Source organism: Cottoperca gobio, chromosome 3, assembly GCF_900634415.1.
Source record: "Cottoperca gobio chromosome 3, fCotGob3.1, whole genome shotgun sequence".
In the NCBI taxonomy this organism is placed as follows: domain Eukaryota; kingdom Metazoa; phylum Chordata; class Actinopteri; order Perciformes; family Bovichtidae; genus Cottoperca; species Cottoperca gobio.
Window position 1 is genome coordinate 20,525,703 of NC_041357.1, and position 25,768 is coordinate 20,551,470.

Genomic DNA, 25,768 nt, shown 5'->3' on the forward strand with positions numbered 1-25,768 from the left:
AATTGAAAATATCCCATTTAATAGTTTACAACTTCTCATCGTTATCATCATTTCATACTTTCAGTCTGACATACACTCACCTTGAAGCCATGTAACTGGGATGCAGTTCAACATGTCAAACCTGACTGAAAAAAGTGAACCTCATGCCTCCACCGACAAATCAGACATCGTATTGTTTTACAGTCAGGACAGGACTGGGGGTAACAAACAGATTTTGTTTTCAAAATACAATGGATGCACTTTTCTTGATTCGACAGGGAACGTGAACATGGGTGGCAATTCAGATGCTTTTCCAAGCCCTTTACACACTGAATTCACCCTAAAGAAAAATCAACTATCCAATTATAACAGTATTGTGAGCACTATTTGAACAACTTCCTATTGTACATGTTAGTACTGATCCATTAAGGTGGTGTGACAGATTTTATAGTTTTAACTTTTCTTGCATCTCAAAAAGAGTCTCAGGTCAACTGTAGAAATGACATTATTTACACTGGTTTTCACATGCAGCTCAGAAGCTGAAAGTTGAAATTGCAGCCAAAAATCATGTCCCATCTAGATAAAAGACATGTTGCACGCCATCACGCTCCCTCTCAAGCATGATTATTTTCTCTTTGTCTCACTCACTCTCTCACACTCACACTCACACACACACACACGAATATCACCTTAAACGCTGATCACACCGCTGATGGGTATTTGTTTCCGTTTCTTTTCTTCCTTTTAAGTTGCAATGCACTTATGTTGGGTTCAATATTTCCATTTGTACATTTAAAACTGCATGAATTTACGGTATCATTGAAAGAACTGATCAGATGTGATTAACATACATACTGGTTGAATAAGACAATACAAGCAACACCAACAAAAACATTCAGGAATAGATGTATGAAACTTCCTTTTCCATCCCGTCAGCCTTCCGTTTTGCACAGCTCCCCCTTGTGGTCATTAGCTTGTAGCACAGGCTTGTCCCATGTTTGTTTTTGGGATAGTAAAGCAGCACTCCATAAACACAAATCAAAAAGGTTGTTACCAAAACAAACAATCCATGCCTTCCTTCCTAATATCCCGCCATGATTAACTGCCATGTCAAGTTGAATTTAAAACAGTGAGGACTCAGCTCAATTTGACATGAGTTACAGCCCCGCCTTTTCCATCAGTGACTACAAAGAGAAACTGAAAGGTGTGCCATGCAGAGGCAAATAACATAAGCGATAAGGGACGAAAATAATGAAAGGAAGCTAAAAGAAAGCCTTGTACTGTTCAGAGCCAGCCAGGGAAGGACACTGCTTCTCCGATATACATATCTGGAACCACTTAGTACATAATAAAACTTCCATCAGCTCCTATCCAGACAAAACTCTATTCAAATTTAAACCTACTGACCATACTGGGAAAAATAAATCACAGTGAGGCTAAAAATCTCCTCGTGTGGCATTAGTAGTGGCCTTGCTTGGTTGAGACACGATGCTTAAGGAAGATGCTACATGGCAGACAAAAAGGTAACCAGGCAACCATGAGCGCTAACACGTCAAGACCACGGGGCATCATTTCACAAATCAATTTGTAGGTTGAACACTAAACACACAAGGCCAAAGGGAAGCGTTACATGGTGGCAAGAAACCTGCTCCTCTTCGAAGGAGGGTGTGGATACATGAGGCGTTTGAGGGGCAGATGAATAAAAAGGTGCCACTTCTGCTGCTGTGCAGCACTGTGCTTAGGTTTCTCAGTAGTACAGTACATCATTCAGACATCTGTTAAGATTGATCCAAACCTTGCATCAAAAGGAACCCCGACAAGTAGCCTTCCATCTTTTTAAAAGAAGTAAATATGACGCATCCGATCATGAATGAACTAGGAAGAATAGTAAGTCAAATGCAGCTCAATTGCATCATTTTAAGGTTCTTTTTTGTACATATATGCATACAATTATACTTCCTAGCTAATCTTTTAAGTCTTCATGTGGGTTTTATTTAATTTGATCAGCTTTTGTTTGTTTTACAACTATATACAATGTACAGGCAGCAGATCATATATCTTTTACAATGAGTGATGATAGACTGATGGTGACTAGATCAATTTAGACAATATACATTGTGAATAATTGGAATTTTTAGAAAATGGTATCTAAAAAAAATGATGAAAGATAGTACAAGAGACAAAATTGTAAAAGCCCTCAATATGTACAGAAAAAAAAGCCAATATAGCATTTGTCAACAAAAAAAAAAACTAAATTATTTTCTCCATATACACATATCATAGCTCAAAAATATTTCCAAAGCTAATAGTCTCTCTGATTTGGTCATAGACGTTAAGAGATAGTGAAGCAGAGTGAAAAGAAGTATGCAGCCTGATTGAACATCTGAGGATCTCAAACACAGCATCGCATGGCTGCTAAGCTGGTCGAGTAGTGAGACGTACAAACTACCATTAGTTTCTCTCATGCAGATGCTCCCCTTGATTGCAATTTATGACTAAACAAAGCTGTCAACCTAATACAACTGAAAGTTAACAGAAAGAGATAACATTGTGAGGTATTAAGGTTACTGTCCCCGACAGCATGGTCAGAATTCTGATTTGGAGAAGACGAGCGCCAAGAAAACATACCAACAGTCACCGCTGAACGACCCGACCGAGAACCTCACCAAGTGATGCAAACTCACACTTCAAAGTTTGTTGACGGGGGGGATATCTTAATGATATTTCACTTCAGTACAACATTATACTGGTCGACACTTGATGCCAGCCTATGAAAAGTTTACATCTATTAGCTGCCACAATCTTTGAGATTTCCTTTGTTTTAGGACTTTAGGATGTTATTAATAACATCTAAACAGGCATTTGTAATGGAAAGTCTGCCACACAGTATAGGGAAAGAAGCGGATTGTGTCGCTATAATCTATGTTTTTGTCAAAACGAAGACAAAAAGTCATTGCTGTGGACATACAGGTAGGCCAGTGTTGGTAGGTGACTGATAAATAACTAATTATGAGACAGAAGTGAAAACGTTAAACTTATTAAATGAAGTGATATACCAATTCAAAACCATCACGACCATTTCCCTCAGATTGAAAACACGATCAGCACACAAAGCAGACTTACAAACGAAGCTCATACAGAACTCAATAGTTCAGGGGCTTTTATCTAGCCAAGTCAGAAAGGCACATCACTTTGATATCAGGCATAAATAATTAAGTAAAATTACTGCAGAAATAAAACATACTTTCACAAAAATAGTGCCAATAAGATGAGCGTCCCCAAAGGAGACAGCCATGAGAAAGAAGACTTGAGGGGAAAAAAGCATTCAGTGCATGTAACTACATTCATAACAGGCTTCATTTACATGTATGTGCATGGTGACTAAGTTCAACCAGGTAAACAAATCTGAAATGTATCTGAATTGCAAGCTAGACTGTGAAGACACAGGATGCAGGAACAGGTTAAACGCAGATTTCCAACGCAAATGCAATCAGCTTATCTTCAGATATATTTCAGGCCTGGATTATATCCATTCTAATGAATGAACCTCCTCAAACTATGCAAAGCAATTAACCGTTGAATTTATTATACAGATCTTAAACTAAAGCTACAGATGAGATGATTTTAGGAGAGCTGTGTGGGACAATCTGAGCACATTCTCTGAAACTAGCCACAGGTGATCAAACTGGACATCTTGGATGTGTTATGCTCTTATCAGTGACAAAACAAGTGTAGACTACTTCCTATAGAAACATAGGATAAAGAGGCCTGTTACCAGAACCAAAATTTCCCCTCTGAGCTCGAGTCAGGTGTGATTGTGATCCTATAAATGCTCAGACATGCTTTAAGTAATCAACTCCCTGACAAGTTATATCACTCATGATGTGGAGAGTCAAAAAGGGGTTATCCAAGAAGTTTACGACTGCACTAAATAGACGGTTCAAAGCTTTTTCTGCTGCCATCATAGGACTGGAGGTTCATATAAAACAAATCTGAACTCAAAGCCAATCATAAATATCAACTGAGCAAAGTGTTTTGACTGCATTTGAGCTTAATTATAAATTAAAATAAAACTATGGTTACTGCAGTGCTCATAGTGGACAACAATTTTTCTCTACAGTGACTTGAGAGGTTAAGTGTGCCACAGTAAATGGTGTGCATATGTGCTTTTGTGTGGTGTAATGGTGCTGGGCGGAGGGTGTATTACTACACAAAAGACATCATGGAAACCAATTAAGAAAGAAAAAAAAGAGAAAGTTCATTGATTGATATGTTTTCCCAATTATTCTGGTGATGTCAATAGTCATTAGGGTCTTCGTCACATCTGTATTTTTCTCCTGTGTTAGATGCTCTGCCGTTTCCCATGCAACTCGAGGGCAGCGGACCGCAGTGACGTCACAGGGGGATCCGTTGGAAGAAAGGAGGGAGGTGAAAGGAAAATCGTTTTCATAGTTCCCTTGATGGGGGCTTTTAAGAGCAACAGGAGCAGCTCATCACTGCCAGGACTGAGCGGGGAAGTTATTAACCTCAGCCAGGTCTTGCACAGGCGAGCCTTTGAGGGTGTACGTCAGCTTGATCCTCATTCGTAGCTGTTGCTGAAATTTTGTGAGGATGATTATGTTTATAAAAGAGGAAATTCTTGCAAATCATTTGAGACTGCACAGGTCTTAAATGCACAAAGTGTACTTCAAAGGACACAAAAATTAATCAAACACAATTTGTGAAGGACAAACTCACCTTCTGTGGGTTGAGGACTCTGATGACCTGTGTGACAGTTCCCTGGTTGAGTGCTGGGACAACATTACTGCTAGGGGAGAGGAGCTGCAGCTGGAATGTCTGACAAACAGATAGGGGTACGTTATGTTAGAAGAGAATGGGATGATACCCATGGAAAAATGGGCTCATTACAGCAGCATAAAATAGGGATGCTCACATTGATCAGACACCGAGCACAATTGATGGATCTTAAATTCAAATGACTCAATTATGGGTTTAATAATTTGATTGTAAAATGGGTGATGGAGAAAAATAAACGTCTGTGAACTGTATTTCCGTTGCCTGATCTATCACAGCTGCCAGATCTTACCGACAAACACGTTAATAGTTGATCTTTCTGTCTAGACAAACAGCTGCCAATGGTGGGACTTGTAATGCAGCCGTATCTTCGGGTCTGTAATAGCTTACTGAAAACTAACTAAGGAATTCAAAGAATATTTTTCAATGTTTTATAATTCATGTGTTCTACATACATGATCTACACATCAGTGGCATTGTACATTTTAAATCTGCAGTGCAAATCCAGTGAAAAACTTTAGGGCATTCACATTGTAACACTACGCAGGATACTCATCAGTAATAAACACCATTTGAAATTCAACCACATCATTGTCAGAATGTGTCTGCTTACCTTTGGTACTGCAGCCTGAAAAACAAACTCTGTCATATCCGCCTCTGTTGAGTTGGAAGCATGGATGGTGATGACGGCGACGTTTGGATTGGGATTAGCTCTCTCAAATGTGAAGTCTATTTTCAGACCATTCTTGTTGTATGCCGTCATAGGAGGAATTGCTACGAAGAGATTTCAGAGAACAGACCATCAAAAGATTGAGAGATATGATAACTAACATTTCATGGGATGTGCCATGGTAATCCAAGAAAAGAAAAACACAATGATCAAGTGCTTTAATACATAAGGACAATATATGACTGTATATTTTGGAGCAGATGGTTAGGAGAGTAACAGACTCTCACCTGCAGCTGCAATGTCATTAAACAGGGGCTGTGAGGAGAGGCCATCCAGGAGGAAAGAGGGTTGGGAAGTGGGCACAGAGGAAGCAGGAGCAGTGGCTGGGCCACCTGGAAAGAGGGGACCGCAACAAACAAGGGTTTCTGTTTACTTTTTTTATACCTAGACTAGACGATGTCAGCAGTACGTCACTGCTTGAACAGGAGCAGGCACATTCACACTCGTGGCAAACAAGTTTATACCAGGTCCTTGCTTTGCTCTAAAAGGGGTAATAGATAGCTTTAAAGAGAGCATCCTACCACTTAGTGAGAGGTCACCCAGCAGGTCAAGCAGCTCTCCTCCAGCTGAGGCAGGCTTGGTGGGCATCGTGGTTTGGATTACTGGCACCACATCATTACCACCCAGCAGGTCTAATAAATCATTAGCCTGAAAACAAGAACAGCAAGTGAACATGATAAAACTAAACCTGCAGTATCTATGTATACACCATCGATTTATAGAAATAATACCTCAAAAATAGAATAGTTTTTCATTATCAATAGAATAATTTTCAAATCTCTTCTCAATTATTTTCTTTTTAAAGCACAAAAATATAAAAGCTCATGATGCTAAAACACTGTGATATCATGTTAATGGATTATTTGGTGTATAGTTTTTAATTTATTTCATAATAACGTAATTAGAACTGCCCTCACCTGGTTGGCTGGCTGGGTGACAGGTGGTAGATGTTTTGGTTCCACAACAGAGGGCTCTGTCTCCCCATTTGTCTGCACAATCTCTGTGGGGCCATTAGTAGCAGTTTTCTCCATGATGGGCATTCGCTCGAGGAGAGCTGGCCTAAAGTCAGGGAACAAGCAAGGATTAAGGAGGGAGAAAAGATAAACCAAGCTCACCCACTGGAGGATAATCCTCATCTACTGTACTGTATCTATCTGATACAATGTGGTTGACAGAATGTGATTTTTAGTCGAGTGAAATGCAGTTTCACCTCATGTGGTCGTATTTCTTGAAAAGAGCATTGTACTCCACAGCTCTCTGCTGAAGCTCCACATCGATGCTACTGCCATATATCGAAACCACCTTCTTGATTCGGCTAAAAACAAAAATTTAAATGTTACAGGTTAGAAAAGAGGGAAAGTAGCATTGGTATTGGCTAGTTAACGTCATCAACAAAGCTTCAAAAGTATAGGATGGCTGTAAGAGGCCATTACTCACTTAACACCGCTGAAGCGAGTAGACAGCTTCATGATGGCAGTAAGGGAATAACCTCGGGTCACAGGTGTGGACAGGTTGGACACCAGGAGGCCTTCCAGCACGTCCAGAACTTCATCCTCAGTCACCTTAAACCAAAAGGAAGAGAAGAAAAATACAACATTTGATGACTTGGTGTTTCTCTCAGGTGTGTGCATAGTTTGGTCTGCACTGCGTGCGTCTATGTGCATGTGGTGCTGAGCTGGGATTCTCCCAGGTGTACCTGGATGGGCTCCTCCTCCTCACATTGTCCAGATACTAGCAGGTCCCCGTACTCTCCTATGCACCAGGACGCCACCTGCACTAGAGGTTGCTACAGAACACAGAGAAACACAATTACACTCTGGAGCACTCTTAAGATGGTGTGCCTGTATTCTTTAAAGACAGTGCTGTCCCAAATCTAATCATGACCCAAAGCACAACTGCTCTGACCTGTGAGATGTCATCCAGCAGTGCTTTGTAAAGTCTCTGTACTGTGTAGGCATGCATCTCCACACTGTTGGTGATGAGCTGGATGAGGTTGGGAACAGAATCGTCTCGCACATAGCTCCCTGCCTGTAAGGATGAGCAGAAATGTCGATGAGAAATGCAAAAGCTTATCAAATATCTTCAGTAAAACTAAAGCAGCGTTGGATGATGACCATTACCAGATTTGATTAGATCATTAGAAGTACTCAAGGTAATACTTATTATTATTATTATTATTATTATTATGATGATTATGCATGCTGAGAATCAATTCCAACCAACAGTCAAAGGCATTAGAGCGTTTGTGTAATATACGTACTGTTGTCAAGACTCTCATAATGGTGTCTATGTGCCATCTTTTTGAAGGGGCATACCTGCAACACAAATAATACATTGATTAGTCCCAGCACAGCACTGAAGAAGAATCATGAACATGCCAAGTTATCTCAACTGTATACAGGCAGGAGACAAATGCTGTCAGAAAATAAATGGTATCAACATGGTCTGTCAGACGATGGATCACTCATTTTATCATCATTCAGCATTTAAATGTTAGCCATCCTCTGTCCACTGTGGTACCACTAAAAAAATGGTATCTTGATACATGTCAGAGTATTTTGTATTCTGTGACAACAGGTGGAATGAATTCCTTCTTCACAGGGCAAACCTGACATTTAGTCAACATGCATCTAATTAATGCAGATACAGGTTCTTCTAACAGGTTCTTGCAACCTGCACTTCTGTGCTTATATCGCTTAGAAAACCTTGCACAGTTGTATTAGGGTTGCAGTCGAATTGTCTTTTTTGCTGTGGAAGGCTCCTAACTGAGTGAAATAACCTGGAAGTATCCAAGTGGCAGCCATGATAAGGGCAGTTTGAATTCTCTAAATGCTAAGGAAATGTGTTTCAATGCTTTCTTTCTTATCTCCTTTAGCAAAGAGTACACTTGACCATCCTTTACCAAAAGGAAAGGAGATAATGCCGTCCCGACAATTTCTTGTGACAGGAACATTTAAAGCGTTGCATCAACGCTTAATCGTAAACTCTAAATAAACAGAATCACACCTCTGAAGAAGGATGTTTTCAGTTTTAGACAGGAATCCTCTCTTAATTTGTCACTGTACTCATTTTCTGTGTGTTATAAATAAAGTTTGGTGAGTTAGGAAAAGACATGTCATTTTTTTGGCAATTCGACTGCTGCCAAGGTCACACAGGAGGTGTATCAAATTATTACCAAGCAGTTGAGCACAGGTGTAATGTATAGTGAAGTCTGTGTGTCAGTGTCCATACTTCTCTGCAGCTAGAAAGACTCCTGATGCACAGTCTGCTTTGAATTCCGGGTCACAGGAGTCCAGGAAGTAGAGCAGCTCTTTCATCATGCCCCTGATGTTGTTGCCGTTCACCAGGGCGAAGCTCAGTTCCATTGCACGTCTACACAACAATGAACAAAGGTCAACAAAGGTCAGAAACAACAGGGCAAAATAGTAATCAACTTAAAATTGTTGCTTTAGTAATGGGTGCACTTGTGAATCACCTCTTGATGGACACATCCAGGTCTTTTAAACAATCCACAATGGTGCTCCGATGCCTCTGCACTGCATTGTGGTCCGTCTGTACCGTCTTTAGTAGAGATGTCAATGCCACGTATCTGGAATGGTAATTTAATTAAAAGTTAACAGGAATTAATAAAAAAAAACATTTTGGATGTCTCAATGTGTGCAAGGTCAAGTACTGTAAGCAAATTAATTACCTTATATTTTTGTCATTGTTAAGAAGGAAGCGACCGAGTATATTAATGGCCAAGACCTGTAAGATAAAAGGCATTTAAGCAACAACAACAAAAGAATGTCTATGCTCATACCAAGTTTTCCCTCTCTTAAATTAACTCACCCTCAGTCCACTTTCAGACTTGATGTCCATTATTGTCAGGACAGTCTCGTAGAGAATCGCATTGCCCACATTTTTACTCGTCTCTGTGTTCGTTGCAACCTGGAAGTATGAACACCACACATTTGTCAGGAGAACACTCTCTCCAGAAAGCTTTTGGCCAAAAACAGATTATTTGTAATCCTAACCTGTGCAAGAATGTCATTCATTGCTTCACTGGAGTCATCATCACTCTTGCCTAAAATTCGCAGTAGTCTCAATATCCGCACCTAAGGAAAGAAACAGTCCCGTCCCGTCAGTTCACTTGACAAGTGTGATGTACTTTTTGTCCCCCCACAAGTAAATTCTGGTTTCTCTAGCCACTGGCACAACTTCGCCTGTTTTAACTGTAGGTGTGCCATTCAATACTTCAACCGTTTGTACACCAATATAAAGACATTTTTAGCATTTTTTTTACCTGCTACGGGTACAGCTTTAAATATTCTTTGATATTTCTGTCCGAATGAAGCACAGTTGACGCCATGCCTAAATCTGCACTTACAAGTAGAGGGTACTTGCATCAAGAAAGAAGGAGATTTACCTGCAGGAAAGGGTCGCTTATTCCTGACACATCATGCTCAGGAGAATATCCAGACATGATTAGGTTCTTCAGGATTCTCACCAACTGTGGAACCAGCTAATAAAAAAACCAACAACAGAACAGAAAAGGACAGGTGTCACAGTATTTTGTGTAGATCTATCACATTTTCTACTATTCATAACATTCATATAATATTGTGTTCATCAACTTTTAAAGTTAATTATTTCTCAATGATATAGTGGCAGCCAGACAAACTCATATCAAGAGCAAAGGGGTTGGGAATTTTGCTTATTGAGGTAGAATATGGTTGAAAGTTAGGAGATTGAATAGCCAAATTTTTGAGGTTGTGAAATCAAAACATTGATCGTACAAAATAAATTTGGTTTGAACATTTGGATTTGAGAGGGGAAAAAAGAACTAAATCTACATTCACACTTCTGTCACTTCTGAATGTCGCTAAATAAACAGATGTATATTTAAAACTTAAGTTTAATTCAATGCAAAACTACAAATGGAATTATACAAGATAGGAAACATCTCGTCACAATAATTAATTTTTCAAATATATGTAATTTCTAATCCCTCGATGCCTTTTATAAACAGGTTATCAAAATGTAACCTTAAAGAAACACTAACACTTTGGGAAGTTTGCCTTATTATGCATTATTAAATTAGAAGATTAGGCATCATTTTCATCTCTTTGCACCCAGAACAGAGATAAGTGTAGAATGTGTTTAGCCTAAATGTCCGGGTCGTAACACTAAATAACACAGACTGGAAGCAGGGAAACTGCTAGCCCGGTTCTTGGAAATTGGATGTAATGGTGACGAGCTTACAGATACAGCATGTAAATAGAACAGGTTTGGAGTGGCCTACTTCCTTCACCGTTAGTTTTGTGTCGACCTGCTTACTGACTTTCTGTTACGCCAAAACAAATACGTTTTCAGACCAGATCACTTTACAGGATAAATAATACATGTTCCCGTCTGCTGCGAGTATGACGACAAACAAGCAACCCAAAATGCCAGAGTGGGGATCTAAGACCGTTTCTGACATGACAGGTAAGCTACCCCCTAACAGTGACACAGATACAGTGGAAATCATCTGTTCTTGGTGACAACACTTGTGGCAATCATGTGAAAACACACCCACCCAATTGCTTTTAAATAAACAGTGATCAAATGAGTTGCATATTAGGTAAAAATGGCACTCAAACAATTGTGAGAAATGCATCTGACAGATGGACCATAAGATTATTTTATAATATTCAAAAACACTGACATAGTAATGATCACTGTACAAATTAAGTAAATCAAAATTATAAATCAAAACACAACATGACATTACTCAACATAAATTTGGTTAAGTCTGAGGTGAGTGTGAGGGGTGATTACTATTTACAGCATGCACCAGCTATGAGATCAGAATGTACTCTTACCTTCTCATTCTAACACAATGCAGGAATTGTAACAAAGACAAATGACAGAAAAAATATGAGGTAGATGTTAGGGAGGGGAAACTGGAAATCATTCACTTTCAGAGAGCTTAAAATAATGTTAAGATCATGAGCATGAGGGGTGGTGCTTCTGGCACAGTTTTACACCTAGAGAAGGAAAGGGGACAGCAGCAGTTGAAATACAAGAGGAAAAGACAGTGAAAGGAGATAAAAGATTGAGACATACTTTATATGCAGAGCAAACCTGGAGTGGAATCCAAGCCTCAAAAGTTTAACATGTTTGTCTGAGCTTAGCTATACCAAAAGGAAATGTGTACGCAAAGAGAGAATGAAATGTGACGTGAGCTTAAGACAAATGCCTAAGTAACTACTTAAAAAAAGGTAAGAGAATCTGTTAGTACCTTTCTGAAGTGGGACAGCATGTCAGGACTTCTTTCACACATCTCAGTGAGGAGGACAACCGATGTATGGAGAACACCTGGGAGAATAGCAAAAAGTGGAGGTTCAACTAATAGTTTGACTACTTTTGTACTTTTGTTCCCTTCATTTGTTCCCTTTGTTCCCTTTGTTCCCGTTTGTTACTGGGCATTCAGACCTAACACCACAAGGGACTATGTTGGTGAGTGCCATTGTTTCAGGTACAGATGATCCAATAAAAAAAGATTCAGGAGCGCCAGCTTCAGTAACAGATCCATGAGTTTGAAGGCTTATCATGGCCAAAACACAGCACAGGAGTGTGGGCTTGTTTGCATTTGATTGGTCAACGCAATATGTTGCTGGGTGATGTTTCATGCCTAAAGTTGTGCCAGGTTTAACTTTTTTGTTGGAGCCTTACGCCTTGGCAACCCTGCTGTGGCAATGCAGTGGTCTCATTGTAATGAATGGTATTGCCACACAGTGCTTTTGTCGGTCTGAACACAGAATTAATGTCAAAAAGTATTTAAGCATCCGGCTTTCACAACATTTATGTGCTGCATGTGCCAAATGACAGACGAGAGGTAATCTGCCGTGCTGCTTTTAAAATGTGATTTACACACATTGCCAAGCATGTAGCAATATGCAGACTATGCTCTTGTAGTTCTTTGTATCAATATAAGGGTGGACCAATTGCACAGAAGCCTAAGTGAGATGTCAAAAAATATGATGTACTAGCATACAGATGATTAACTGCAGGGGACATCAGGTGACAGCATCATAAATCTTAAAGATTACTACACAGGCTAATCATTTTCAAGTGACCTGATCTGAATGTTACAAGGTTGAAAACTCATCATCCGAGTGTCAGCTGTGGAAAGCAGTGGTGGTGAGCTCTGAAGCCAAACAACAGTCATAAACATGTCATATTCGGAAATAATGTTTCAAATTATTAAGTAATCAATTCTGTAAATAATTTTTACATGCAAGAGATATTTTTTCACATCATGGAGTAGATTGGGTGTTTGTATAAAGGTCAATGTACATTATACATAAGTAGGGTATGTGGTCTAATTACGATATGCATGATTACAAATTCAAAATGTATTTTGTTTATAATTTTTGTATCTGCAAGTTTGCATTAGCAATTCCTAAGAATCCTGACAATGCTTTGTACATCTTTGTGTATCTTGTGGCCATGTCAGACCAGCTTCCATTTACTGTATACACAATTTAACGCTGTACATTGCAGGACAGACAATAATGATCTACAAAATTAGCAAACAAACACTGATGCATTTTCAAATCGTTTTATCTGAAGCAATCACTACTGCATTGCCACACAATGTTAGAGAAGAAGTTATTTCAACAGTTACAAAAACATTTTCCTGTGACATACTGTATCTCCCCTAAGTGGGGTACACATAAGCTCCAGAGTGTATGACAAACTCATTAATTCCACTCTCCTCTGCAAAGGACACCACAAAAAGGACATGAGCTGTCCAGCTGTTCTGAGCAAAGCAGTGTGAGTGAGTGGCAGGAAATAGGACAAAGTCTGCATTTGTGTAGGACAAGCACATTTCCCCACGAGCCAGCAACTGCATCCTGACAAACTGTTTGCACTTACCATGGTTTTTCTCGCTCAGCAGGTTTTTTGTGGCTGGAAGGAACATTTCCATAAGTTCTGGAACCTTCCTGATGACATGAACTGCACACAATGCCGCCTGTCAACACATATGTAGACATAAGACACTCAATGAGGAAAGGGTCCAACCTTTAACACAATGTGTCACTTTTGAGTATTAACTGTTCAGCACATATGCCTATATTTTCATTCATGAATAATCAACAACAGATTAAAAACCCTTCACGGTATTCATATAAACATGACAACGATAAGGCTTACTTTTTTCCTCAAGTAGGAGTTGGATGTTTTGAGCAGCTTCTCTACCTCCCCAGCCAGATCACGACACATTTCTGAGGAACCCATGCAGCCCAAAGTGCACAAGGCCAGGCCCTGGACATATTGTGTGCTGTGATTCAAGTCACTGTGTTGGGAGAAGAGATGTTGATTGAGCCATGGAAACACGAAAATAAAAGATAGAAGAAACATTTTGGATGACAGGTCAAATAGCAGCTATGGTAGATTTTGGGGTTCCGAATTGATGTAATGAATTTCATCTTTCATCAAGAACACATTTAAAAGCAAAATATTTAATATATTCACCGAGGATCTTGCCTCCACTTACTTCTTGATGCAATTTGTCATTAGTAGGTGGACGTCCTGCCTCTCGTCCAACAGCAACATAGCTCCCAAATAACCTATTCGTTTGTCCGTAAACTTCTGGGACGCAATCAGCTTCAGGCACTCCAGCTGGAAAACAAGTCATCATGTCACAAAACTGCCCAAAAGATGCACGCTTTGTAACAATAATGTCATTGGCAAAACTAAAAAGCTTCTTTTATTAATTTTGCCTATCCCCCAGTCATCCTCCCAACATCACCAAACATACCTGCCCAAAGTGTGCCGGGTAGCCCAGCATGTGCATATAAAGTAGCTTTGCCACATTTCTGCAACGATATGTATTGTCTTCCTCTCTAAAGGACGAGCGGATAGCAGCACACTCTTTCTGGATCATCTCACGCTCCTCTGCCTGGGTCCGTGCTGTCCGGATAGTCCGGATCAGCTCCCGCAGTCTGATCGGAGCTGGCATTCTCTGGAAAACATGAGGAAAAGAGACCGATTGGCACTCATTGCCTTTGGCACTAGATTAAACCATAATAATAACAGAAAAGTTACACTTCTGACAAAGAAAATGACTGGCCTTGTTTCAAAAACATGGTAGTGATTATAGAAGAAATTTGATTGCTGACCCGCTGCAAATGTACATTTTACAGTTATAAAGTCATTGCAGTAAATGTTAAGTTGACACATTATGTGGTTTACTGCAGAGCATACCAACTTAAACTAATACAATCAAATAAAAGCTAAAAAAAACAACTTCCTAAAAACACCATGAGCAAAAGATTTGATGAATATTTGTAATAAGGAGACAAACCGTTAGGTATTCCTTTAAGAGCTGAATTTTTTTAATAGTATTAAAAGTGCAGAGGGAAAGGCAAATGGCAGGTGAAATTACATTCCCTCACGGAAAAGCTTCTGAGAGCACACAAGCTTTAAGCCACAGGAGGCGGTTTAAATATTTATAAGTACATGCTTAGTTGTGAGAATAAATTATCTTGCGTTTATATGGACCCAAAAAAATAACAGTCACTATGCTTACTTCTCCAAAACAGGCAACATAGGTAAGCTGATAGCATGATTCAAAGATGTCCCGTCACAATTCTGTTTTATCGAACGTAATATCTAAGAAACTCGTTACTCAAAGAATTTAAGATAAACAAAGTCTTTGATGGAGCAGGGCGTGGTGTTTTTTCTATAAAAGAGACTGTATCGGCGATTGTTAAGTAGCCTAGCAAGACAAGAAAACTAAGAGGCAGGATACGTAGCACATGCGGAACAATGAGACAGAACTTTAAAAGTTAGTGGTTCATATTTTGAAATCAATATCTTTACAGTCCCAGTGACAAACAGGAAGCAGCTTTATTTAGGTCCTCTTTGTATTTGTTGTACATCTGTAGGATTGTCATGTTGCAGGTTTTCAACATCTCATTTTCAATTCTAATAAAACTGTAAAGTTAATATTGGTAGCCCCTCTACCTAGAAAGAGGTACATTTGTCATGAAGCCTTTTATCTGGTAGCATGCAGTACGTAACTAAAATGCTACAGCATCAGAAGTTATGGTAGTTACTAGGGCTGGACCCAAATATTCAACAACAAATAATATTGTAGAATAACAGAATACTTTAAAATTAATTAAACCTAAGAACACGTATTGCAGCGCTATGACGTCCATCTCATTCGAGAAAAGAAAAATGTCTGGCTGAGTCCTTCCCGAGTTATGTCATGTAGACGAGCAAAGCCAGAGCCGCCATTACTTGTGTCGAGGCGTATCCCTGAATTCTGACACTTTCAAAGGGGAGATTAGATGCTTCATATAAGCCTGCTGATTCTGCCCCTATGATTTTAAATGGCAGTGTAACACCAAAGACAACTTCGTGTTGTGGCTCAGTGAAACTGTTATACATAAGACTGTGTCGTAAGCATTTGTCTTATCGAAAATATTGCTGCTATTGTTCTCACTAGAGCCCAGACATAGGACTTATATTTCCATAAGACTTATGGCTGGGCTCTAGGTCCTGAGCTGGATAATTGCCAGAGAGCTTTACATGGAAAATCAAGTCCAGCTCCTGTTCCCACATGACACCAACTCCAAAAATCGCTTGAGCATTTATAGATTAAGGTGACTGTGAAGATTGAGCTTTAAATTAACAGGACATCAACTTTAAATTTGTCGTAGAAATACTTGGTTGCCCCTGACTCTTTCGGTGGTTTGTAGAGAATCTAAGAATTCACTGTGATCAAAGAGGGAGGGGGTGGGTGGTCAGGCAAGGCCACACTTTAATAAAGCCAGAGATCTACTGTCTGCCTTAAAACCATTTAAATTACCTGAGCTGAATGGGCCTAGTGTTGGTCTCAGTAAATCATGACTCCCTCCTCTTGCTGTGCTTATAATCAAATGTCTACACATTAAAGAAGGTAAATCCAGGCCTCTGCTGAGAGCTGATTAAATTACAGTTCTTCATTCTTGCAGTTGCAGTGTGACGGCACATTCTTCTACAATCAAGAAACATTATATTTCTTATTATCCATAATTGCCATTTCTCTTTCATGCAGTTACCATTTCTGGGAAGTGTAACAGTGTAATAAATGTAAAAGACAACATTTACAGGGAGGGATTGAGCATGTTGGAGGTGGATTAGAAAGACCCCAAGATGGGGAGCCTTGAGCCTATTCAATAGTTGGGCTGCAACAGCCTCTGGTTCACTCACCAAGGTCAGCTTTACTCAACCTTACTACAAAGACAATAAGGGAGCTGTTCTGCTGTATAGCCATTGTACAGATTAAGGTGGTGACACACAGACGAGCCCATACAGATTTTGCTGGACATAACGGCTCAGTATACCTGGGGATATCTGGCCCAAGCGTGACAATGACAAAAGATGCAGGTCCACACCCTGCGCCAAAAAGTTAATGGAAAAAACAACAACAACATGACAAACCAATAGTTTGGTAGGCATCTAATTTTAAGCAAGGTGATTGCCCCTAAGACCTCTAAATGCCTAACCCAACAACACGACTAACACTATGGATCATTTAGTCAGACTGCGCAATATCATTAATTAACACATCTTTCCTATATGGGCGTACTTTGCATGTACTGTGAAATGTTCATAACAAGCTTTTACTCTCATGAGAGTTAGAGAGCCAGCCCAGATTATCTTTCATAGCCTGACAACCAGTAACAAACAAAAAAGCATGCCACACCTTCCTTGTACCTCAGGGAGCAGTCAATCTGAAGTCTGAGACATCAGACTAGAAGCAATAAGAGATGAAACACAGCTTTACATTAGATCATTGAACACCATGAGGACTTCAAATTAAAAGCACAGATTCAATCAATATCCACCTTTTTTGTTGAGAAAGAGTCGCACAGTTGAAACTAGACAAAAAGATCATCAGACAGATAAAACATGAAGAATTTACAGAGCCACCACTGGGGAGAAGCATTTTCCCTACTCAATTTGCCAAGCTGTTGTAACCTGCACTTTGTCTCTTTATTCTGTGCTCAGCTTTGCTGCACTCAGATGTAAGAAATGAAATACTATCAAAGCAGACCACTCTATTCCTTATCATATCACCAACTATAAGTGATCAGCTATGCAGGGTAATACATATTTCATAATAGCCATTGTGTCAGTTTGAACATGTTTTACATTTATACCCTGCTTCTTACGTGCACAGTCAAATGTTGGGTCCTGTACCTTTGTAGAGAACAAGAAATGTATTTAATTAATAGTCTAAATATTATGAACAGTGTTTCCCATGTAAACATTTTTTGTGTAGCCCATCCAAATAGAGTTCAACTGGCTTTTCAATTGCTTTAATCATTTACTTTTTTTGGTACAGAAGGATTCATTGTGCAAGACTGTTACATTGATGAGAAAATGTTAGTTAGCTTGTGTATATAACACTGTTTGCAGCCATCTCCACCTTCGTCCACTACCACATATAAATTCTCAATTAGTGGAAGACAAATGTTAAATGTGCAAAACCTGGTGGTCAGTAGACAGCTGAAAGCCATTACTAAGCTTAATATTTACTAGGCCCATTTGGCAAACATGTGAATTAATAGCTAAACCGGTAGAGGCTCTGCAGATCTTAAACCAACAGCCGAATACAGCATCATGGAATTCAAAATGAATGTGAATATGTGCAAACAAGAGTTCAATTCCTTAGCCAAAGGCATAATTTCTCTACTCTACCAAGCAGTAACTGTAGCTAGAATAGGCTCAGTCAACCTATACAAATAGGTTTTTTTTTTTTTGTTAGAGTGCAAACTAACCAGCAGGCAAAGCAACAAATAGTAATGTTACCTCATACAGTACTTTCCCCACCACTGACTTGGTTGGTCTGCTTTTACTATGAGGGAGTAAACCGAATCTGAGAAATGAACTATCAGCTACTGTGCAAGTCAAATGTGTTAACCAAAACTCTTCTGATGTTAAAGATACTTCAGACTTTTTAAGAAACTTAAGACAAACCCATGAGCCAATTCAATTCACAGTCAGTGTATCCGAGACTGATTTGTAAACACAGGGGCAATGCCCAGTCTTAATGTGTTGCTGATCAATAACTGCGAACCCTACTGTAAAATAAAGCTCTACGTAATGCACCTGCTCAAGTAAGTAGTATGCCAACAAGTTAGTCATCATATCACTGTTGGCAGAGTTAAAGGTTAAGCACTAATTAAGGTCATAGCCGTCTGGTTTCAACCGGTCATCATGTTATTACACTGAATTATTAAACATCAAAAGGACAACTTTGGATTCTGTTGAATCCTGGATATTTCTTCACCATAGTTTCATATTAGACAACTGAATCCCGTCAAACAGTGGGCTATTACTCAGGAGTTAGTTGATATTTTGGAATGGCACTTCTTAAATGTTCTACAGCTATCAAAAATGGATGTGACAAAAATGTGCAGGTATCTCCCAAACCATACGTCATACTCATTTGATGACTTCCTATATACACAGCTGACATCCTTAACGTTAACCCACAAATTGTTTTTATGAAAACTAGTCTTCATTAGATGACGTATAGGCATTATTAAAAGGCGTGTTGACTTAATTGTACCTTCTTAATTAAAGACGTTGACAACACCGAGTAACAAAGTTATGAACCTAGAGCAAAAAGGAGTCCGCGTCCTTAACAGGCTAAGCTAGCTACCGTTAGCTTCCTGTAAATGTAAATGCAACGTTGACTTATTGGTGAAATGTTTTCAATTTGACAAATGTTAGGAACATCTGATACCATTAAAACCTTTGAGGAAAACGTAAAATCTGTAATGTCACTTAGCTAACGCAAATTACACCTGCCAAAAGTCAGCTAACAACAAGCTCAGTTGGTATTTTCAATGAAAGGGCAACATATTAGGTTGACACTACAGCAGGAGCTTCACCATGGCTATCCATTTTTCGTCAAATGAATGTTCATATCAACAGCATTAAACAATATTCTCAAAATGAAACGATAGGCCATTAAAGGCTAGTCATGACACCTGAATCTGATAGCCGTTTGAACAGGACATGATGCAGTTTAGGCCTTCTTGAAGGATTATCAAGCTAGCGACTCCACAGTGGCGTTAGCTAGCTACCTGCACACTCGTTGTCTTCTCTATTACCTTGTCCGAATAATATCTTAACTAAGTGGAACATTGTAAGAACCTAGCTAATTAGCTCTCTATAAATATATAAAACATAAACTTGGCATTACGTATTGTCACGATGAGTATGACTTAGTGGACAATCACTCCACATAAAAGGCTATTGAGCTCCACATCCCTAGCCCAGCAGGTAGTTAGCAATGCTATAAGACTATACTAACCATGCTAGCTAACTTAGCTGCTGACAGGCACAACCCCGGTGCACTGAGGGCTGCGACTTCCTATGCAGCGCCACATTGAGAGTTGACAACGTAGATACAAGCAAACCACTGACAATTATTCACACGTAAAGACATTTTCATATATTTCTGCCGACAACTTATTCTTAGAATATACTTACTAGCCGTAATGATGCCAGAAAATAACTGGAATCTTCTCTATTAGCAATGGAGGGAGGAACACACTAGACATGCAAAATGGTGGCTACTCCAGCCTCAGCACATCTACCGCAGGCGGAGGGTTACACTGACATATCCCAGAGGTTGGTGAAAGAAGCGCGGACAGAGAGAAGTTAATCATCAGCGTACAGTAACGTTAGCTTGTAGAAGGGGACTTATTCACAGGCTGTGCCTCTGCCAGAGACTCCAACCTGATATGCCAGTGCTCACTGGACACCATGGGTAATAGTTGAATTATGTCTTCACGATGAGAGATGTAGCTAAATGACTGTGCAGTTAATCCGGGTTATCATTAGCTAGTTGCTGTCTAGCTAGTAGGCTTGTTCTCGCATTGACTATAAAGGGCTAACGTTCGGCTCGTTATCTTTAGCCAGCTAGCTAACGTTAACGTTATCTCATTGATCTCTTAAACTGCTTGACTCTACAAACTTGTGTATAATGTGGCTTTCATCTTGAGTATTAACGTGTGCCATCAGTTACAAACGCCAACAATGTCATGCCATGACGAGATTATGTTGTTGAGATGGCAATATTTTCTCTCAACCCTGCGGAAGAATACATTTTTACCCTGTCAATGTCGTGCTGCGGTCCGTTTACTCGTGGCAGTCAGTGATGACGAACACATGAATGTTATGACATTAGCAGTTTAATGGTTTGGCGCGCCACCTAGTGTTGTTACTGTGCTGTCCAAGAAATTATTCCTTAGGTTGGGCTTGATTAGTAGTTAATTCAATGGTGGAAGAAGTAATAAGTTCTTTAACTTAAGTAAAAGTACTAATACCACGATTAAAAAAACACTTGGTTACAAATAAAAGTCATCCATTCAAAATACTACCTTAACTGAAAGTATGTAAATATAATCAAGGAAATGTACTTAAAACACTCACTATACAGCCAAATATGGGCTCTTCAGTTGTTATATTATTATATAGTAATGCAGTAACATGTAAGATGCATTTTAATGTTATAGATGGCGGCAAGAGAGCTCATTGTATTCATTGTTTTATACTGTTCGGTGGTTTAATTTACTGTATAACAATGCATTGTATTTCATTTACTCATTATAGGTTTAGTGAATTAAAAAGTACAATATTTTCCTCTGAAATATAGTAGACTGGAAGTACAAAGTAGCATAACAATTAAAACATTCAAGTAAAGTACAAGTACCTCAAAAATATACTTAAGTACAGTACTTTAGTAAATGTACTTAGTTACTTTCCACCACCAAGTTCATTAAATATTAGGCTAAATAAAGGACCGCATCAGATTTGGTCTTACGTTTAAATAAGGGTCATCTTCATGGATACAGATCATATTTAATACAAGTATTTATTCATATTTAGACAGAGTACAAGGCATCACATATAGTCAAATTGTGACAGTTTTTAAATGAATTGTGATCAACTGTAAAGTCAGATGGAAGTAAAATATCAGTTAGCTGTAATCAATGATAAACTAACAACAGCAATAATTGAATGGCTGTAACCAAAAACATTGGTTAAAAAAGGATGTTAGTGTCATAAAGAATGTAATTTTTATGATCCTGAGATTAACTGCAGTGATTGTAATATCATGTGAAGACCTTGGTTGAGCCTGTTATTTATGTGGTCACAGCCTTACTGTCATAAAACTGTCTGAGTAAACAGAATCTGCTGGTTAGGGAATCAGAGGTGGCAATTACCTTATTGCATACTTCCAGTTTGTTTAATGTCAATGAAAATACTGAAATCAATTTGAATTGATCCAGTTATGACGTCTAATATTATACATTTGTTATTAATTAAATTACATTTTTACTTATTTGATCAGCCTTAAACTTAGATGTTCTAGAGTTCTTGAAACACAGGGAGCTTCTCTAGTAACAAGTGGATTTTCTTTAGCCTATTTACAGAATTACCACGCAAAGTATTGCCATGAAATAAGGATTAAAGGACACGTAGAAACATATGGTTTGCAGTGAAAGACGTTAGATGTCATTAACCTTAGCTGATCACTCAGCTACTTTAAGAATGTTGCAATGAAGTGTAAGGAATTATAGAAATTAATTTATGCATTGATATTCCTATTCAGGCTTTTTTTAATTGCACGCAGCACTAATGATAACAATACATTTTATTTGTAAAGCGCCTTTCATGGCTAAAAGCAATCCCAAGGTGCTACAAAGTAGAGAGTAGCACTATTGCCAGTCTCCCTGTAGACTACAGAGTGGATGAATCAACACTGCTCAGTGTTTATAGAAGCACACACACCCATCAAGTCACTTTTTCATACTTTGACCCGCCAGCCTAGAAGCTTATCATCCGAGTGAACAAACAACACACCTAAAAGCATTCATCCACTCTAGAGGCCTTTATCACACAGCAGGAATACAAAGTTACCCAGATAACTCTGCTGTGTCAAATCTAGAACATCGGCTCAAGTTTAAAGGGTCAGTTCACCCAAAACATGTATATGTTTTTGGCCATTTAGAAATTGTGTTGTCATTGCGTGGTTTGTCCAGCAGAGAGCACTGACAAGTTTGTTTTCCAAGTGTAAAATGTCATACTCATAACTTGGTCAAAATTAATTACTAACCAAGTTAAAGGATCACTATCAAAAATATTTGTGTTGTGTGTTGTTGAAACAAATATTGGTCGTTATATTGTTATCAGATATATTGTTGGTATATGTTGGTCTGGTGCTGATTTATAAAAATCTGTAACATAAAAATCATCTTCTTTCTCATTAAAGGAGACTTTTTTTTAAGCCATGACAGGATACAGTTTCCTGTAGTATTTTGTGCTTCGTTGTCACGAAGATGAATTAGTTGACATGTAAGCTCATCAGCTGTTATGGTTTTAGGTTTTAGCACTTTTAGGACTTTTGAAAGCTAAGTATGAAGGTTAATTTGACCTTGAAAATAGTAGTTTGGCAAAACTGTGCTATTACTATTATCCAATATATATTTTAAATATATTTCGACCATTGTTAGAATTGTCTTATCTCTAAAAATATATATAATAATTGAGGTAGTATATGGAAATGTTGTGAGGTTTCTCTTCACTGTCGTTTTTTCTCCAACACGACGTGAACGCACCACAGTATCTTTAGCATGAACTCCCCATCATCCCTGCATATCCCACAATCCTGTTCGGTGTAGCTTCACTGCTTTTTACGTTAGAGATCAGCTGAGCTCGTGCATCGCTGCAGTGAGTGCACGGGTGCCAGCGGCTCGGGATCGGAGCAGCTCGGGGCCGCTCGGTGTCTCTCTGGTCATTTAAAAAACCCTGATTGACTAGAGACGGGGATTTTTCTTTTACCGACTGCAAGAATGTGACTATTATGTATCCGTTGTTTATTTTTTACCCCCGTAAATGGTCCCGACTCTGCTGATCGAGTAGACGATTTGATCACATTTTGTATTTATTATTTCGTTCATCATCTGTCCCCTCAGTGCGGAAAACACCTGGACGGGGGTTAGGAAAATATTCCAGGTTTTTTTTTACCGGGAGTGGGCAGTAATATGTCCAGGCGAAAACAGACCAACCCCTTCAAAGTTAACTGTAGGTATTCCAGGTATTGTCTCATGCTATTTCACGCGCTATTTATCCATGTCACGTCCGTTATCTGTGTATACTTTGGCTTTTAGAATGACTATTGTTTTCGCAGCGTTTTATTTGCTTTGCTTGATGTCCGCTGTAGCTTTTAATAGATTCATGTAGATGCATCAAACCAAAGACAGGATACAACATGACAAACCATCACAAACTCTATTGTTAATTCAGAATATATTATGTTAGCAGCTGACATTCGACATAACGTATACATATTTTTAGGTTAGTCATAAAAAAACATTTCTTGTTAGAGTGCTGATGAATATCTCACTTTCATTTTGGTTTGTAGTTTGTGTGAGAATACAGCACAATACTTTGTTGGCTGATCGATTTATGTTTTATTTTTTAATTCCACAATGGCCCCATGAGTAGTTACATTTATTGTCTAATTCAAACTCTGGGTAAAACAATAGAATAACAAAATAAAATGATTAGTTACTGTATTTAAAACAAACAAACATGCAAATTAGAACATCTCTAGGAAATATTTAATAGTTACTTAAAAGTAGATGTCATTATTTTTGAAAAACTCTGCAAGATTCATATTAAAAATGTGTAATGGTACTCATCACCTTGATCTCCTTTTAAATTGATAACATGTGGAAATGTTCAATTAATTTATATTTTCCCAGTAGACTGCTTCACAAGAAGCCCTGTATATTCCTGTAGTCAGTCTGTATGTGCTTTACCATATTTCTGGGATTTGTTTTAAGGTGTAATTTCTGTAGATTTATTTGGAGGAAAAAAAACATGTCTCAGGTTAATGAATAGCAAGTCTGGAGTGAGTCTCATCACAATAGTATATTGTTAAAGGATGATCAGAGGCGACAAGCGTTTTCTTTTATACACTATGCATGGTGTCAATTCAGTTTGCTCTGACATCTCATCTCCAACACAAGATCACTTAACAGCAATACAGAGCAGTAGACTTGAATCAATTAGTTAATTAATTGATTAGTGGATTGACAGGAAGCTAAATAGGCAGCTATTTTGATAATAATTTAATTGTTTTAGTCATTTCTTAATGAAAAATGGTCTTTCTGGTTCAAGTTTTTCAAATGTGTGGATTTGATACTTTTCTTTGTCATACATAACGGTCAATAATCTAAATATGTCAGCTTGAAGTTCTGCAAAGTACATTTTTTATCTATTTTTTATTATCTTATTACTTAGTTAGACAAAAGGATTATTCAGATAATATTATTATTATCATTATTTTCAGCCACATTATAGCACATAATCGGCAAAAAAGAATGAAAGCCTCGGCTATTTAAAATACGTGCAATAGCCCTGTACTTTAGGATGACAGTTGTTGTTGAAATCATTGTTTCTGTTGTCTTTTTCTCCCCTTTTTAGAATGAGATATCTACAGTATTGCCTGCTAAAATAATTCTATTTGTACACATTTCCTCATATTGAGTGTTTTCTGAATGGCACATCGTCCTCAAGAGTCCTTGTTTGTATGCAGAGCTTTCCTACATATTGCCAGTGTCACTACACTATTATGAACTGTAGCATCCCATTTAGATTCTAATAAAAAATATTGGCATACAAATATACAACATTAACTTTATTGAAACTAAGTACTACTGGGGAGACACTGGTGTGAATTACCTACTATTGGTGTCCCTGTCTTTGCTTTGGCTTTTGGCCTTCTTCCCCCCCCTGGATCTCCTTTTTGGTGGACAGCATGCTGACTTCTTAAACACGCCTCAGTCCACAGTAGGGGATTGCCTAGTGTAATCTGCTGAAGTTATGGAGGCTGGAGCCCTCTTTTCTAAACATAGTTTGTTTAAACTACTGTTGAAATGCATCTTGCACTTGCGACTGCAGTAATCCCTACGAGCTAATGAGCTCATTTGCTGCTCTGTAACACTTCAACAAGAGTCCAGAGTGGACCCTCAGGAGGGTCTGATACAACGTAATGTTGACATGCGTTACTGCACCGCACTTCATGCTGTGACAAATACCAAGACGTTTTTTGGATTTGATAAGCCATACCTCCTGCAGTGTGAGTTCAGCCACTGTGTTTTGTACATTGACTCTCCTCTGCTTTGCCTTGATTGTTTTACCTGTCTTTTCTTG

General features: G+C 38.6%; 2 protein-coding genes across 7 annotated transcripts in view; one reads left to right on the plus strand and one right to left on the minus strand.

Moving 5' to 3' along the window:
* Positions 1-20,770, minus strand: ap1g1 (adaptor related protein complex 1 subunit gamma 1). 4 transcript variants are annotated; one of them, XM_029428756.1, is made up of 24 exons: positions 20,658-20,770; positions 14,295-14,498; positions 14,031-14,155; positions 13,688-13,829; positions 13,409-13,505; positions 11,769-11,845; positions 11,350-11,358; positions 9,912-10,007; positions 9,520-9,600; positions 9,335-9,433; positions 9,195-9,250; positions 8,979-9,092; positions 8,735-8,875; positions 7,764-7,818; positions 7,409-7,531; positions 7,200-7,289; positions 6,941-7,065; positions 6,714-6,818; positions 6,421-6,562; positions 6,025-6,151; positions 5,731-5,835; positions 5,387-5,547; positions 4,717-4,815; positions 1-4,574 (listed from the first exon to the last, which is right to left on the minus strand). In XM_029428756.1, exons 2-24 carry the CDS (start codon positions 14,493-14,495, stop codon positions 4,473-4,475), a joined length of 2,472 nt encoding a protein of 823 aa, XP_029284616.1. In that variant the 5' UTR covers positions 14,496-14,498; positions 20,658-20,770; the 3' UTR covers positions 1-4,472. The 4 variants fall into 4 exon arrangements, with proteins under 4 accessions (XP_029284616.1, XP_029284615.1, XP_029284617.1 ...); XM_029428755.1 differs by lacking the exon at positions 20,658-20,770 and adding an exon at positions 20,033-20,557; XM_029428757.1 differs by lacking the exon at positions 20,658-20,770 and having other exon boundaries at positions 1-4,568.
* Positions 20,155-25,768, plus strand: part of znf821 (zinc finger protein 821) — a 16,043-nt gene continuing 10,429 nt past the window's right edge. The window contains exon 1 of one of the 3 annotated variants that reach the window (XM_029428761.1): positions 20,155-20,312. In XM_029428761.1, the coding sequence (XP_029284621.1) occupies positions 20,309-20,312 (4 nt within the window). In that variant the 5' untranslated portion in view covers positions 20,155-20,308. Of the gene's footprint in view, positions 20,313-22,956; positions 23,633-25,768 lie in introns of those variants that run through there. The other 2 variants (XM_029428760.1, XM_029428759.1) reach the window with 2 other exon arrangements.

Coding starts and splice junctions, on each gene's coding strand:
- ap1g1 (XM_029428756.1), bottom strand. CDS start 14,495: ATGCCAGCTCCGATCAGACTGCGGGAGCTGATCCGGACTATCCGGACA. Junction 4,816..5,386: donor TTCAGGCTGCAGTACCAAAG/GTAAGCAGACAC, acceptor TCTGTTTGTCAG/ACATTCCAGCTGCAGCTCCT. Junction 4,575..4,716: donor GAGTCCTCAACCCACAGAAG/GTGAGTTTGTCC, acceptor ACAAAATTTCAG/CAACAGCTACGAATGAGGAT.